This window comes from Microcaecilia unicolor, chromosome 4 (genome assembly GCF_901765095.1).
Source record: "Microcaecilia unicolor chromosome 4, aMicUni1.1, whole genome shotgun sequence".
Taxonomy (NCBI): Eukaryota; Metazoa; Chordata; class Amphibia; order Gymnophiona; family Siphonopidae; genus Microcaecilia; species Microcaecilia unicolor.
Window position 1 is genome coordinate 336,098,782 of NC_044034.1, and position 17,816 is coordinate 336,116,597.

Here is a 17,816-nt window from a genome sequence, read left to right on the forward strand (position 1 = left end):
TATCAGGAGATTCAGGACCTCCTACCCCCTCACCCACATTCAGCAGATCTATATGCAACCTACCATTAGAATTGTTCAAGAAGGCCCCTACCATCATGCAATGGAGGAATCAAATGTACGATCTCCTGCTTATGGAGTGTTTTACTGTTGACACAAGAGTGCCAGGGGCTAAAAAACAATTTCTCAAAGTGTGGACTTCCTATCTGGCCACTTTATCGTGCGTTCCACCTTTTTGAACACACTGGAGATGTAGCCTTTACAAGGAATACTTATTCAGGACTCTACTGCTTTAGATAATGTGGGAAACTTGTGTTTATAAACTCAGCTGAAGAGCTCTAATAGCAATGAAGCCTTCCATTGTGGGGTAGTTAATCTGATAAGAAGGTTCTACAAAGCTTTGGGCAAGTCACTTAACCCTCCACTGCCCCGTGTACAAATAAGTACCTGTATATACTATATAAACCACTTTGAATGTAGTTGCAAAACCCACAGAAAGGCTGTATATCAAGTCCCATTCCCTTTATTTTGGGAATTTTGAACCTGGCTGAGCTACAAATGGGCTTTGCTGCTGAATACAAGGGGAGCAATTTTTGAACTACTTACACTGCTGCACAGTCTGCAGGTACTACTTACCAAATATACTCAAATATAAACCAAAATAACATTTTTCCCCTTAAAACAAAAAAAAAAGGGGGGGAGGGGGCTTTAACTCAAATACATACCGAGGTGTCCAACAGACCCTCTCTTCTCTCCTCTCCCCCCCCCCCCCAAAACCGGCAGCACTCCCACTTACTCTCTTCCTTTCCCCCTCCCCCCCCGAACAAGCAGACCTCTCACCCCCCTTGCTCTTGCTCCATGCCATCTCCACTGGAGGTTGTGGCACCATTTTTACTATGGAGAAGACATGGGCAGGAGCAAGTGGGAATCACTCCTGCCTCAATGTGTCACTAGGCTGACAAGGCAGTACATTAGGCCTGGGGGAGGGAAAAAGTGGGAGCTCTTGTCATTTCAGAGGGACAGGAAGGATTAAGGTGCTCTGTCAGTTCGGGGGGGGGGGGGGGGCAGCAGCAGTGGCACTGGCAGAAGGAGGACACTATGGGGAGGGAATGAGAGGAATGTTGGACACAACAGAAGTGGGAGGGAGGGAAGGATATCTCCGATATAACCTGAGATTCAATTTTTTAAAGCTTTTTTTGGGGGGCCAAAAAAATCTTGGTTTATATTAGGGTATGTACCTGTGGTATTTGTAGCAAAGCCTTGTGTCCTTTCACTCTGCAAGCGGCTTGTGGGTACAAAGCACCTATGGATATTGGTACTAGCTTTTTCAGCAGATACATTAATGGTGAACAACATGAGCAGATTTAAAAACGCAATCTGTGCATTATTTTCCTCCTCCCAACCCAAACACTTCCTTCCAAAGGGGATTAAAGTGCTGTGCATAATTTTAGATGTGTTAAAGTTGAGCAATTTTCAGACAGCCATTTTACCTCGCTAAAACGGGTTCTTATCTAGGTAAATGGCTTTTGAAAATCATCCTACCCATCACTAAATGGGCCATGGGGTAGAGTCACCTGCATCTGTAGCATTTCTTTCCGTGGAATCCGTTTCTCAAAATCTTCAAAATATCTGTATACAGAAAACAGGGATCTGTGAGACCACTGATGAAAACTAAGCAATTAGCTTAACACCAGAGTGTAATTTTATAACAAAGAGGGTAACCTGCTTCAGTCTGGTTGATTATATCAATCTGTTACCTTAACCTCTTCTTAATTTCTCATTCTTTATTTTTACTTATGTCATTTTTTTAAACACTATTGCTTTGATCATTTTGAATTTGTACACTGTTCAAAAGTGTTTTGTAAAAGTCTTCACACCCTTGTAGGATTTTTCACATTCTGCTATCTAAATACTGCAATTCAAAATGCATTAAAGCAGGAACTTGTTTTACTAATGCATACAACATACTGTATACTTTCAGCATGAAAGAACAATTATATAAATATTCAAAAGGTTATTAAGACTAGAAAGAGTCTTGATTATATTGTTACAGCAAACCCAAATCTGTTTTCAAATATTGTATTAAAAAGTCCCACTATTCTGCAAGTACACACCTCTTTCACATTCTTTGCAAGTCTGGGCGGATTGTGGGTGGGATGAACTCGAGTGCATAAATCATACAATACTATAACTTACTGGCATCTCTCTCCAATCTAAGTGCAACTCCTTTATAGAATTACCCTTATTGGCTCTTGTCATCCTGAGTGTGTAGCTTGGGTACATTTGCAATGTATATTCATATTTTATAAAATATAGATGTACATGCAAAGAATGTATGCATCCATTAACACTTTCTTTGGAACAAATGTAAATGTGTGTACGACAGTGGGTTACTGTAATAGTCTATTTTATAGCAGATACACTTTCTAACATTTCACATGAGTTCCCTGTTATGAAATTACAATTATCTCATGGGTTGGGGAGTGGGGGAATGAACAGGGGATAGAGGCAGCTAGCATTTCTGGTACCTCCCTTTGCATCAATGTGGGAGAACGAAAGAGAGAGAACAGCCCAGAAAAGAAACAGCAGCAATGGAGATCTCTCTGTAGCTGTCAATAGACGAGAAGTGCTAGGCTATGCTCCCAGTGGTAGCAGTTCAGTGTCCACCTCCTATGCTAACCTGACTTACCATGTTTGGCTAGAGGTGCTATTTTGAGGAAAGATGCAGGAGAGAGAAGGAGAATCACAAGCAGAGGGAGGAGAGAAAGGAGGAGATTTGGCATTTGGAGACAATTATGTGCTCTAGGTGGCATAGCCAACCATACTGTTGCCCAAATATTTTGAAATTTGATCCACTGGATCGGTGGAGTCCATCTCCTTCAGTAGCGCTCCGTTTTTATCACTATATGTAAGAGATTCAACCACTATGTCACCGTTGGTGGGTTTTCACTCCCCTACTAAAACAGAATTACTTTCTTAGCCATCAGTAACATGTTGGTTGTTTCTAACTGGCATCTGTCCTCTGTTTTCAAGGTACAATATTTTATTAGTTTTACTAGTAAAAAAGGCCCGTTTCTGTTTTAAAGGAAACAGGCGCTAGCAAGGTTTTCCTCGGAGTGTGTATGTTTCAGAGAGTGTGTGTGAGAGTGACTGTGTGAGAGAGAGTGAATGTGTGAGTGTGTGTGTGTGACAGAGAGAGAGAGTGAGACTGGGTGCGAGTGTGTGTGTGAGAATGAGAGTATGTGCCAGGGCCCCCCTCTCCCTCCCACTTCTAGGGTGGCCGCCCCCTCCCCCCCAGTCTGTCTCCCAGTTGCAGGGTCCCCCCTCCGTCCCAGTTGCAGGAGGGTCCCCCTCCCCCCCTTTTTCCCAGTCGCAGGGTCCCCCCTCCTCCCCTCAATTTAAAAACGACAGTGTAAAACAGCAGCCCCTAGTTTTGCTTGTCTTTTAGTGTATACGAATGACGGCTGCGCAGGGGAGTGGAAACAGAGATTAACCAATGTGCTTCCTTGCTTACCTCCCCTCCCTCCCTTTCTCGCTTTTTCCCAGTTGCAGGGTCCCCCCCCTCCCTCCCTCAATGTAAAAACGACAGTGTGAAGCAGCAGCTTCTAGTTTTGGTTGTTTTTTTGTGTATAGGAATGACGGCTGCGTAGGGGAGTGGAAACAGAGATCAACCAATGTGCTTCTTTGCTTACCTCGCCGTCTTGCCGCCCTCCCTCTTCCTCTCTGACTGTCAGACCCACTGCTCTTTCCCTCCCCCCTGTATTCCGATTCGCCAGTCTCCGCATCCATTCGGTCGACGTCTCGCCGCCCTCCCTCTTGGTCTTCTTCGACAGTCCGAATCTTTGGAAGGGAGGGCGGCAGCGTTTTTTTGAGGGCGGAGTCAAGTGTTGAACTGGGTGGGAGGGGCGTGAGGGCGGTTAGGTTACGCGGAGGGGCGTGAGGGGTAACGTCACAGAGTGTGGGAGGGGCGTGAGGTGGGACGTCACTGATGGTGCCTCGGAGACCACCGATCCACGGTCCCAGGCACAGAACGTTGGAGGTGAGAATTATATTATAGGATGGCTTTGTAGCTGTGTAATTCATATGTCCGTTGGTTGTAAATTTATATTGTAATCTCTTGTTTTAAGTATTTCACATATGAATTTTACTGACAATTTAAAATGTACACACCCTAGCTTGAGGAGAACGACAGCTTTGGCTATAATTTGCCAACAACCAAGTATGTAATTCTCAATAAAGAAACAATTCAGAAGAGGGAAAACAGCAAAATAGAAAGTTGGCATTTTCCCATTTTAAATTGTCTAAAGAAGTTTCAGTAGTGGACATGCAAACTATTTTCTACTTGTACTATCATTATATATACACCTACTTCAGCCCGATTTTCTGATGATGGTTTAATTTCTGTTCATTCTTCTTAAGATCTAAAAAAAAAGAAGAAAACACAACACCTTAAAGTGTACCATTCAGGACTCAAAAGGAGGGATGAGTATTATAATAAATGATTTCACTCAGCACTTCTAGTATAACAGGGAAGTGAGGGATGACTGAGGGTTTGTCTCTTCTCTTGCAACAGGAGAAGACAGTATGCATTTGATATCTATCTATCTATATAGATATATCTATCTCTGTGTGCAAGTAAAATTATAGCTGTTTGACCAAAATGTTTAATTGCAATTACTGTATATATTCAAATATACACCCATCCGAATACCAGTATTTCCCCTCCCCACTTTTTTTTAGGGAAAAAAATGTTTAACTCAAATATAAACAGAGGGTTTATATTCCTCCTCTTCCATCCATTTTTGCCACAGAGGGCATAGGTAGAAGCGAGTGAGGATTGCTCCTGCCTCAATGCGCTACTGCACCACCAAAGAGGGATGAGACAGGGAGGAACTAATGGCAATCTGTGCCTGTTTGGAGGGAGGGAGTCAGCGAGTAAAACTCTGCCAGTTCAGTGACAGCGGCGGGACACTACTGTGAGGGAGGTAGGTCTTTATTATAAACCAAGACCCCTATTTCTGGGTTATTTTGCCCCCAAAATCTTGGTTTATATTCAAGTATATATGGTAACTGCCCAATTAATTGATCGCAGTTAGTCTTTTTTTTTTAATCATGACCAGGATAGTATGGCTGAATATTCCCTCTGACTGCTGTGGCACTATCCAGTTAGTCAACTGGTGACATTCAGCATGCTATTCGGTTAGCTTGCCAGGTAGGATCCAGCCAATGGGAGGGTACTGTGAGCGGAGCACTGGAAAGCAGCTCTAGTCACAGGAAAGAGATGATCTGGAGGAAGTCTTTGCATCTGGTAGGAAAAGCAGCTCCCTTTTAAATTTCCTCTCCTGATCACTGACACACAGAAAGCACAAAACACACACACACATACCCCACCCCCAATATACATGCACATTCATTTACATGCACAGGGACTGGAAAGAACTTTGAGACATGCTCTGCATGCTTTCCTCACTTGTGTACTTTCCTAACAAATAGGTTAGCTACCCTCACAATTTTCCCCATTTTCTACTTCTAGATACTTCTATATCTGGCTAAGAAGTTCTTGAGTTATTTTCCCCATCAATTCATTCTTGAAGTTTCAGACCTCATTTTTAAATGAAGCCTCACTGCCTGTGCCTTAATAATCGAACCACACAATTAAGTGATCACTGGATCCTAGATCACTCTATCCTCATTTGTTAGCAGAAAGTCTAGTCAACCCTTCCTATATGGATTCTGTTACTAGCTGCCAGAAGACTTCTCCCTGTAGAGAATCCAGGACCTTCTTATTTCTACACATTGTAGCTGGCATATCCCAAACAATATCCAGCAGATTGAAGTCACCTACCAACAGCACCTTCCTTTCATATCAGTTTTGTGGTAGTCTCAAAGCACTACCTCTCTTTTCTGTCTCGGACAGAGGTCTATCTCTCACACCAATATAAATATTTCACTCTCTCTTTCCTGATTAACCCACAGTGCCTCCCCTATTGTACTACTGTAACCACTGCACTGAAGCAGGGATCAACACATGTATCTTCACTCCCCTGATCTAACTCTGACCCTTTTTATCAGGAGGTAAATATACATTTACCCAAGTTAAAACATTTTATAGTCCCCGCTGAGTCCAAGACGCTTACTTATTTATTTGGGTTTATTAAACGCCTTTATGAAAAAGTTCACCCAAGATGGTGTACAGCAGGTACAGTTTAACATAAACTTACAATTTTGTTAACAGTGTAACAATAGTGAAAATGACCTAATATAAACAAATATAATAAATGAGGTAAACTTGAGAACAGCAAATTAAAACCTAATAGGACTACCATGGAACAGTATCAAAATATGCACATTTAACAGCACTGAAATTCAAGTAACAGAGATAATATGATGTCAGCATAATACTAATGAAACATCTAATAAGCATGCACTAGAACATTCAAACAGATATAGTAACATAGTAAATGACGGCAGAAAAAGACCTGCATGGTCCATCCAGTCTGCCCAACAAGACAAACTCATATGTGCTACTTTTTGTGTATACCCTACTTTGATTTGTACCTGTCCTCTTCAGGGCACAGACCATATAAGTCTGTCCAGCACTATCCCCGCCTCCCACCACTGGCTCTGGCACAGACCGTATAAGTCTGCCCAGCACTATCCCCGCCTCCCACCACCAGTCCCGCCTCCCACCACTGGCTCTGGCACAGACCATATAAGTCTGCCCAGCACTATCCCCGCCTCCCAACCACCAGCCCCGCCTCCCGCCACCGGCTCTGGCACAGACCGTATAAGTCTGCCCAGCACTATCCTCGCCTCCCACCACCGGCTGGCTCTGCCACCCAATCTTGGCTAAGCTCCTTAGGATCCATTCCTATGGATATGATGCTAAAGTTATCCAGCTGAGATGGACTGATCCCCTGTGGCACTCTACTGGTCTCCTTTTAAGAGTCTACTACAAACCTTCGGAGAAGAAGCAACAGCAGCTACTTTACTGAGCCCTTGAGAAGCATCGGCAAGTTCTTGAAACTGAAGTCTGGCAGGCACAATTCCACAAACTGACCAGGGGTCTGCAACTCTGGCCCTTGAGCACTGCAAGCCTGTCAGGTTTTACAGGACATCTGCAATGAATACATCTCATGCATATTCAGTGTGGCTATCTTCAAAAACGTGACCAGCTTACAGCATTTAAGAAGCAGAGCTGCATAACCGTGAACTAGACTACCTATGCCAGTTTTCACATTTTCTAGCAGACTTAGCAATTATTTAGGATGCAAGCCTTAAATGGCATGCATGAATCTTTGCTTATATATACACACCACAAATTGTGATGTGCATCTGGTATTTCTGACTGGGTAGGAATCATTTGCGTTATTATCTTTTAAAGCTGTATGAGTGGCTTTAGGATGCGATTCAAGGACTGCTATACTGAGTCAGAACAAAGGTCCATCCGGCCTAGTACCACAGAATCTCCACCGACGAGTGCCCTGCAACCCGAAACTGTCTGGTATTAACTCTCGCTGTTCCAGTCTCCCCTGCAACGTTTTGATCTCACCCTACCTGCTTAAACTACTGCTGCCTTCCACCATGGCTTTGCCCTCTACTGCTGCTAAATAGCACTATGAACTTACATTAGACTATTTGATCTCCTTTAATTGTATATGTCTCATTGACTCCAGTCGCTACCTAAAATCCTACTGCTCTGTATCATGCTGAAATTCTACTACCCAATTGCTGATTTAATTCTGCAATTTTGTAGACCTTGAGGCTTAAATTGCACCTCATTTATTCGCTTATTAATTGTAGATGGGTCTACAATCTGCAATATTGCTAGCATTTAGGCTTAGCTGCATCTCACTGTAATCTACTTTATTGTTGATTGAACTGCTTTAATGCTAATGTTTATATCCTCAAGTTGTTACCTCGACTTCTGATGTATACTGATAACCTACTTTAACTGTTGCTTGAATTCCTTACTCTATCTTCACTGCTGATTGAATCCCTTAGACACTATCACTCCCTATGCCTTAGCTGTTGCCTGCTGTCCCAGTCCTAGCCTTCCTGCCTTCCTCCTCTACTCCTATCACCTTAGCCACTTCACATCTCCCCGCACCTGCCTTAGCCTTTACATGGCCCCTATACACATTCTCTTCATCGCCCTGTCCCTTCCTAACCTCTTCCCCCCTCCCCTTCCACTGTCTACCTCAGGAACTCATTGCCCACCCTTGTCCCCTCCCGTCCTGCTCATTACTCCCCTACCCTACCTCCCCCCGCCCCCCACCACCTCCCCAGCTCTCAACCTTCTACACTTCCTCCCCACCATTAACCCCTCCCCATTCCTCCTTAACACATCCCGTCTTCGTCATCTTTGTCGACCCTCCTCCCCCACCCTCCTCCGCACTCTCTTACTCCTTCTCCTACTTTCCGAAGGTGACATCAATCCCAATCCAGGTCCCCCTCACCTCTCCTCTCTATATTCACGTAACCGATCTCAGAATGCCTCCAATCTCATCTCTATTCCCCTTCTCCCCCCCGCTTCCCTCCCCTTCTCGTGCGCCCTATGGAATGCCCACTCAGTATGCAACAAACTCTCCTTCACCCACGATTTATTCATTTCCCGTTCCCTTCAACTACTCGCTTTGACTGAAACTTGGCTTACCCCTAACGACACTGCCTCAATCGCAGCCCTATGCCATGGAGAATATCTTTTCTCCCACACTCCCCGCCCAGACACACGCGGTGGAGGCGTTGGGTTTCTTCTTTCACCCTCTTGCAGTTTCCAACCCCTCCTCCTGCCACAGTCTCACTGCTTCTCATCCTTCGAATCTCATGCCATCCGGCTATTCTACCCGACACCACAGAGTTGCAGTCATCTACCGCCCCCCTGATAAGCCCCTCTCTTCCTTCCTTACTGACTTTGACGCTTGGCTCACCGTCTTTCTTGATCCCTCATCTCCATCCCTCATACTTGGTGACTTTAATATTCATGTTGACGACCCATCCAACTCCCACGCTTCTAAATTCCTCACTCTGACATCCTCCTTTAACCTCCCGACTATGCTCTACCACCCCTACTCACCGTGATGGCCATTGTCTCGACCTCGTTCTCTTCTCTTCCTGCTCACCTTCCAATTTCTGCACCTCAGTCCTTCCTATCTCAGATCATCACCTAATCACCCTCACACTTCATCACCCTCCCCCTCAATCTCGCCCAACTATAACCACGGCCTTCAGGAATCTCCAAGCTGTCGACCCCCCTACCCTATCCTCTCACATCTCCAATCTCTTCCCTTCCATCTCGTCCTCTGAATCTGTCGACACGGCTGTCTCTACCTATAATGAAATTCTCTCCACTGCTCCGGATACCCTAGCACCATCTGTCCCTCGCCCCACTAAGCGCATTAATCCTCAGCCCTGGTTAACCCCTTGCATCCGTTACCTTAGCTCCTGCACCCGATCTGCTGAACGACTCTGGAGGAAATCTCACACCCTGTCAGACTTCACCCATTACAAATTCATGCTATCCTCCTTCCGGTCCTTCCTATTCCTTGCCAAACAGGAATATTATTCTCAACTAACCAATTCCCTTGGCTCCAACCCTCGTCGCCTCTTCGCCACCCTCAACTCCCTACTTAAAGTGCCCTCCGCTCCCACTCCCCCCTCACTCTCTCCTCAAACACTAGCTGACTACTTCCGCGATAAAGTGCAGAAGATAAACCTTGAATTCACTTCCAAGCCTTCGCCTCCCAGTGACTTCTTAACACACTCCCTCCACCAACCTAACCTGGCCTCCTTCTCCTCCTTCCCTGTGATCATCGAAGAGGAAACTGCTCGCCTTCTTTCTTCCTCTAAGTGCACGACCTGTTCCTCTGATCCCATTCCCACCAATCTGCTTAACAGCATCTCTCCTACAGTTAACCCCTCAATCTGTCACATCCTCAACCTCTCTCTCTCCACTGCTACTGTCCACGACACCTTCAAGCACGCTGTAGTCACACCACTTCTCAAAAAACCATCACTTGACCCCACCTGTCCCTCCAACTACCGCCCCATCTCTCTTCTACCCTTCCTCTCCAAACTATTTGAACGCGCCGTCCACAGCCGCTGCCTTGGTTTTCTCTCCTCTCAGGCCGTCCTTGATCCGCTTCAATCCGGCTTTCACCCACTTCACTCGACAGAAACTGCACTCTCTAAAGTCTGCAATGACCTGTTCCTTGCCAAATCCAAAGGTCACTATTCCATCCTCATTCTCCTCGACCTATCTGCCGCCTTTGACACCGTCAATCATAATTTACTTCTTGACACACTGTCCTCATTCGGGTTCCAGGGCTCCGTCCTCTCCTGGTTCTCTTCGTATCTTTCCCAACGCACCTTCAGAGTATTTTCTAATGGCTCTTCTTCCACCCCCATCCCACTCTCTGTTGGGGTTCCTTAAGGATCTGTCCTTGGACCACTTCTTTTCTCGATCTACACCTCTTCCCTGGGCTCGCTGATCTCATCACATGGTTTCCAGTACCATCTCTATGCTGATGACACTCAGCTTTATCTCTCCACTCCTGACATCACGGTCGAAACCCAGGCCAAAGTTTCGGCCTGCCTTTCAGACATCGCTGCCTGGATGTCCAACCGGCATCTGAAACTGAACATGGCAAAGACTGAGCTCCTTGTCTTTCCACCCAAACCCTCTTCTCCTCTTCCCCCACTTTCCGTCTCTGTTGACAACGCCCTCATCCTCCCCGTCTCTTCAGCCCGCAATCTCGGAGTCATCTTCGACTCCTCCCTCTCCTTCTCTGCCCATATCCAGCAGACAGCTAAGACCCGTCGCTTCTTCCTCTATAATATTAGCAAAATCCGCCCATTCCTCTCTGATCAGACCACCCGAACCCTCGTGCACTCGCTCGTCACCTCTCGTCTTGACTATTGCAACCTTCTTCTCGCTGGCCTCCCGCTTAGCCATCTATCCCCCCTTCAATCTGTCCAAAATTCCGCCGCACGTCTCATCTACCGCGTGAACCGTTACTCTCATATCACCCCCTTCCTCAAGTCGCTTCACTGGCTCCCAGTCCGCTACCGTTTACAGTTCAAGCTCCTCCTATTGACCTTCAAGTGCACTCAATCTGCAGCCCCCCATTACCTCTCTACCCTCCTCTCCCCGTATGTTCCCACCCGTAACCTCCGCTCTCAGGACAAATCACTCCTATCTGTACCCTTCTCCACCACCGCTAACTCCAGACTCCGCCCCTTCTGCCTCGCATCACCTTATGCCTGGAACAGACTTCCCGAGTCCATACGCCAGGCGCCCTCCCTACCCATTTTCAAGTCCTTACTCAAAGCCCATCTCTTCTCCCTTGCTTTTGGCACCTAACCACCTTCCCCAGTCATGATACCTACACTGACTACATAGTTTGTAACCTTTAGATTGTAAGCTCTTTCGAGAAGGGACTGTCCTTCCCCATGTTAAACTTGTACAGCGCTGCATAACCCTGGCAGCGCTATAGAAATGCTAAGTAGTAGTAGTAGTACTAGTATCTTCTTTTTAACAATGATCAATCCAGGTAACGAGTACCTGGCTACCGGGGGAGGGGAGAGAAAAGGAAAGAAACAGTTGTAACAGCATAACTGAATGTCAGGAAGTATTTTTTCACGTAGAGAGTAGTGGATGCTTGGAATGCCCTCCCGCAGGAGGTGGTGGAAATGAAAACGGTAACAGAATTCAAACACGCGTGGGATAAACAAAGGAATCCTATTCAGAAGGAATGGATCCTAAGGAGCTTAGCCGAGTTTGGGTGGCAGAGCCAGCCGGTGGTGGAAGGCGAGGATAGTGCTGGGCAGACTTATACGGTCTGTGCCAGAGCCAGTGGTGGGAGGCGGGGCTGGTGGTTGGGAGGCGGGGATAGTGCTGGACAGACTTATATGGTCTGTGCCCTGAAGAGGACAGGTACAAATCAAAGTAGGGTATACACAAAAAGTAGCACATATGAGTTTGTCTTGTTGGGCAGACTGGATAGACCATGCAGGTCTTTTTCTGCCGTCATTTTTACTATGTATGTTGTGTTATCAATTTTTCAGTACAGTTTTCAGAACACGGTATTGCAATAATATATTATTTTAGGGCTTTTTTTTTTTTAATAGCTAACATATTATAATTGCTGTTGTACTGTAAACTGCTTTGGTGCAAGTGCAGTATATCAAATTAATAAATCAAATCAAGCCGGAGAATTTGTTACCGTAGAATATAGTCAATGCTTGTAAGTCAGAGGGGTATAAAAAATAAAGGTTTGGATACGTTTCTTGAGGACGTCATTAATTATTCACCTGGTGAGCTTATTTCTAGAAGTGAGATCTGCTGGGTACTTCCCAAGTGAGCTGGATTTTTCATCCCGAGAAGCAGGATGTTGGACTCAATGGAACACTGGTCTGGGCGAACATGGTATTTCTTAATGCTCTTAAGCATCTAATTAACATGCATAAATATATGTTAAATTATATTATACAGCAATTTAACACATTGCAGTTTATGAACAGAGAACTTAAGATGCATCTCTCTCTGACTCCCAAATCAAGGAAGACAGACCCCAGTGTATACTCACCTTCCAGGCTCCGGATCCCTTCTTCAACCAACTTTCGAGCAGCTGCAGGACTGTGAAGGGAGACAGGAGAAGGTATCCATAAGAGGAATGCTGCTTATGCATAAACAGTTCCTTCTAGCGTGCCTTCAGACAGACTGTAGCACACAATGAACAGGTGTAGAAAGACTTTACACTGCAGGAATGGGGCGAGTATTACTGTTGATATGCCGAGACAGGCACCAAACTATTACTTAAACAAGCTATAGTTTTTGTGCTTTAAAATCAACAGAACTCCCGGTTAGCATCTATGGGAGTCTTTTACTAAGCTGCGCTAGCGTTTTTAGTTCATGGTAGAAATCAGTTGGCGGTAAACACCTACAATGGGTGTCTCAACGATTACCACCAGCTGATTTCTACCGTGAGCTAAAAACACTACCGAGATTAGTAAAATGCCCCAATGTGAATCTAGTAGAAATCTCTGTTTGACTGGGTTAGAGGACACCTCACTGAGATACTATTATAGGCAAGACAGCATTTTGTTTAATTAAAGCCTCCTAGTATATACAAGGGCCACAGGAAGGCCTACCTCCCCTCCCTTCATGCTCCCTGTTGAGCTCCGAAGAGCTATGGGATGATCTTCCTCTCCTCCTGCCTGGCATCCCGTAGTTACAGGCAAGCCCATCTCAGTCGTTAAAAACAGCCCTGTGCTCAGGAGGCTACTGAGGGGTTGGGAGTGGAAAAGGAAACAAACAGTTATAACAGCCCTTAGAGTAGTCTTCCTTCCTTTCTGAGAAGTTCTGAGAGAAGAGGACATTTCTCTGGTAAGTGAACGCTATTTTGCTTTGGGAACTTAAAGACTGGGGTTTAAAGGAGGAATTGTAGGCTAATGTTAGGCAAAATAAAAATATAAAAAGCAAATTGTATCAACTAATCTCCATACTCTTTTCCACTTAGTTTTAAAAACTTTGTACCACAGCATTAACAGATAGAATCTAGCAGGCACTGCAGGATCCAGTTTAGCCTATACCAAAAGGATGGGCTCCAACTTAATCAGGGTGGGACCAGGCTGCTGGCATTGGCATTTAAAAAGGAGATAGAGCAGCTTTTAAACTAGAAAGGGGGGGGGGGGGGGAAAGGCCGACAGTCACTCAGAAGCGCATGGTTTGGGATAAGGTATCTTTCAAAGATATCACCAAGGTAGGGTATCCTGATAGTGAGGTTGCAAAAGAGACCGTAGTAGATCAGGTGTCCTTAAATAAAAATCAGACAAAAGATTGCAAATTAATACTGTCAAGTACTAAACATGATGTAAATAGGAGCAACAAACACAGTTTGAAATATCTACATGCGAATGCCAGGAGCCTAAGAAATAAAATAGGAGAGTTAGAATATATTGCACTAAATGAAAAATTAGATATAATAGGCATCTCTAAGACCTGGTGGAAGGAGGATAACCAGTGGGACACTGTCATACCGGGATACAAATTATATCGTAGTGATAGGGTGGATTGAATTGGTGGAGGGGTAGCAAGGAATGTCAAGTCAAATGCAAAGCGCTGATAAGGAAGGCAAAGAGGGACTTTGAAAAAAAGATTGCGTTGGAGGCAAAAACACATAGTAAAAATGTTTTTAGGTATATTAAAAGCAGGAAGCCGGCAAAAGAATTGGTTGGACCGCTAGATGACCGAGGAGTAAAAGGGGCGATCAGGGAAGACAAAGCCATAGCGGAGAGATTAAATGAATTCTTTGCTTCGGTCTTCACAGAGGAAGATTTGGGTGGGATACTGGTGCCGAAAATGGTATTCGAAGCTGATGAGTCAGAGAAACTTAATAAATTCTCTGTAAACCTGGAGGATGTAATGGGCCAGTTCTACAAACTGAAGAGTAGCAAATCTCCTGGACCGGATGGTATTCATCCCAGAGTACTAATAGAACTGAAAAATGAGCTTGAAGCTATTGTTAGAAATATGTAATTTATCCTTAAAATTGAGCGTGGTACCGGAAGATTGGAGGGTGGCCAATGTAACGCCGATTTTTTAAAAAGGTTCCAGAGGAGATCCGGGAAATTATAGACTGGTGAGTCTGGCGTCAGTGCCAGCAAAATGGTAGAGACTATTATTAAGAACAAAATTACAGAGCATCTTTGCAGCATCTTTGCAGCTGGGTCTGGTTAAGTCCCCTCTCCAGCCTCACCACCTATGCCTGCTGAAAAGCAGTATTCTGTTCTAAAAGACAGATTCCTTGCAACAGCACTGTAACTAATCTCCACTATGTTCCCCAATTATTATCACCACCTTCTGTGGCTACTTCTTTCCTCTTCACTGCATCTCTATCAAGTTCCTCTGAACTACATTTCCCAGCATCCCTGTGTTTCCTGTTCCTTGTATCTGTATGATCCCTCGATCAACTGTTTACTTTTCCTGTCCCTCTTAAGGTCTTTTATTTATGCAACAATAAAACACATCACGAGATTAGCATGGACAACAAATAAGAACTTACCCAATGCCAGAGACTCGTGTGAGAAGATTGATAGATGAACTTGTATCATCTTGTCTAATCTGTAGAAAAAAAAAAGTTAAGGAATGAGGAGCAAGGGTATTAGATTTCTAAAAATATTGAAATACTAACTATTATGGAAACATAGAAACCTAATCTGATTGCTGATAACAACCACGTCAATTTAGTCCAGCCACTTCATTCCTGGTGCAATACTGTAGACTCCAGTCCGTCTTTGATTTTCCCCTCCTTTCTGGTGCAACTGGGTTTTCTTGGATTCTGTTACTATTTTTGTCTCCACAAATACATACTGTACCTGAATGTGATGTGTGTTAAGTCTGGGTTTGGAAAGGCATGAAGTAAAATCTAATCTAAATCCAAACAGCTTTATGACACTTAATGATTTACTCTTCAAACAAATGAATAAGATCAAAGATTCAGCAAAGTATGTCATTCAGGCACAAGGGGTGGAGGTGGCAGCAAACACCACAGAATAACATGCTGCTGACTCAGCTGAGAAACCTACGATCTGAATGGCTAACAACAGTTATTTTCTCACAAATATAGTTAAGTTACAAAGCACTGGGGAGAGAGTGCTAGCTCTGTTGTTGCCTGCACTATATCTGATGTATGGCAAGACAGTATGAAAAGGGGGAGGGGGGAGGTTATCTTGCCAAACCTACATTATACCTATACTGTAGCAAAACACTGTTTTGGAAGCTTAGACTGCAGGTACACACACTGTAGTGTGTATGTTGATGTGAAGCTTGAAATGCTGCTGTCTGTCTCATGTTTGCACAGCAATTTACCATAGAGTAGACCTGTCCTCAATTAGCAGTAAGTTTGCTACAGAGTAAATCTAATTAGACAATAAAGGTATATTACTTTTTCTAACTTGCGTAGTTTTCCAGTGGTTAAAAATTCATCAATCTTCTCAGCGATTTTGCTTCCAACACCATCCTAAAAACAGCAGAGGCAGGTAGTGAATGAGTGTTACCCTTGTAATTGTAGTATTGTAACACTATACCATGTAAGAGTTCAGAAACAGTAACTGGGACCACTGTAAGAGTACTGCAATTCTGTAGTTATGTGAGAGAAAACAAAGAAATATGTACAAAGGTCCTGCCAGCACATTATCAAGGGCTGTGTTAAGTGATGCAGCTATAGAGAGCGCAAACATGAAGGACTGCAAAAATTGCTCCTAGCAAGCTACTCAATATGGTTCTGGGTACTGTGGAAAATGGTCACTTACAGAGTCATGGAAGAGGGGAAAAAAAGAAAAAAAAGAGATGCAGTCACAGGCAAGTCCATCATCAGAAATTAAACATCTATATATATATAAAAGGCACCACTGAAGCCTCCAGCCGGAAGTGTGAAGCGCCAGAGATATCCGGTTTCCCCATGAGTGAAGGAAAACAGCACAGCACGAAATCCCAGGAAACAGTGAAGGACTCAGAGGGGGGAGGGGAGAGAGATGCCCTCACTCTCTCTGTAACAAAAACACAGAACAGCAGGAAACAACACTGAAGGACTGGACTCGGAGGGGAGAGGGAGAGAGGGCAGAGGGCAGGGACACACTCTGAAGAAAACCTTGCTATCCCCCGTTTCATTTGCATCAGAAACGGGGTTTTTTTACTAGTTAGAAAATAAAGATAACTTCAGATCTTCTGCTCCCTGAACTGGTGGGATGCTAATTAGGTATCACTGGAGTCAGACAGTGCAAAATCACAACACACCCTATGGCTGTGTTTAGGGCCCCAAAGGAGCCCTGTGTGCATGGCACTCCAGCCAAGGACTTTCCACCACACATAAATCACAACTCAGCCCCCACAAGCCATGTGAAAAAAAATACTTGTGGTGACAAGTTCTAAGTGCATAACCCATGAGGTGATTTCACGTAAGGCCCTTACATGTGAAAAATCTTGTATAAAACTACCCCCATAATGTATTTGGGTTTAAAACCTTCATGACAGGCTCCTGAGGAAATTACAAAATAGTCATGGGATGGGAGGTAATGCTCTTTTGAGAATCAGAACTGGCTAAACCACACGAAAATATCATAAGAAAAAAAAATAAGGTAAAGGAGGAGTGTCCTAGTGGTTAGGGTGGTGGACTCTGGTCCTGGGGAACTGAGTTCGATTCCCACTTCAGGCACAGGCAGCTCCTTGTGACTCTGGGCAAGTCACTTAACCCTCCATTGCCCCATGTAAGCCGCATTGAGCCTGCCATGAGTGGGAAAGTGCGGGGTACAAATGTAACAAAAAAAAAAAATAGATACTATTGGATATTCTAGATGGAATGTTGCTACTATTGGAGATTCTACATGGAATGTTGCTACTATTGGAGATTCTACATGGACTGTTGCTATTCCACTAGCAACATTCCATGTAGAAGCCTGCGCAGCCACATTGGTGAAATAGCAACATTCCATGTAGAATCTCAAATAGTAGCAACAGTGGAGGAGTGGCCTAGTGGTTAGTAACATAGTAGATGACGGCAGAAAAAGACCTGTACGGTCCATCCAGTCTGCCCAACAAGGTAAACTCATATGTGCTACTTTTTGCGTATACCTTACCTTGATTTGTATCTGCCATTTTCAGGGCACAGACTGTAGAAGTCTGCCCAGCACTAGCCCAGCCTCCCAACCACCAGCCCCGCCACCCAATCTCGGCTAAGCTTCTGAGGATCCATTCCTTCTGAACAGGATTCCTTTATGTTTACCCCACACATGTTTGAATTCCGTTACCGTTTTCATCT

The 17,816-nt window shown here is 44.5% G+C and overlaps 1 protein-coding gene across 1 annotated transcript in view; it reads right to left on the minus strand.

The window, feature by feature from the left end:
- Positions 1-17,816, minus strand: part of POLB (DNA polymerase beta) — a 53,871-nt gene that overhangs the window by 26,367 nt on the left and 9,688 nt on the right. Inside the window, exons 5-9 of the mRNA XM_030202074.1 lie at positions 15,945-16,019; positions 15,063-15,121; positions 12,585-12,634; positions 4,367-4,418; positions 1,572-1,626 (exon numbers count right to left, since the gene is read on the minus strand). Coding sequence (XP_030057934.1) covers positions 1,572-1,626; positions 4,367-4,418; positions 12,585-12,634; positions 15,063-15,121; positions 15,945-16,019 — 291 coding nt within the window. The remainder of the gene's footprint in view (positions 1-1,571; positions 1,627-4,366; positions 4,419-12,584; positions 12,635-15,062; positions 15,122-15,944; positions 16,020-17,816) is intronic.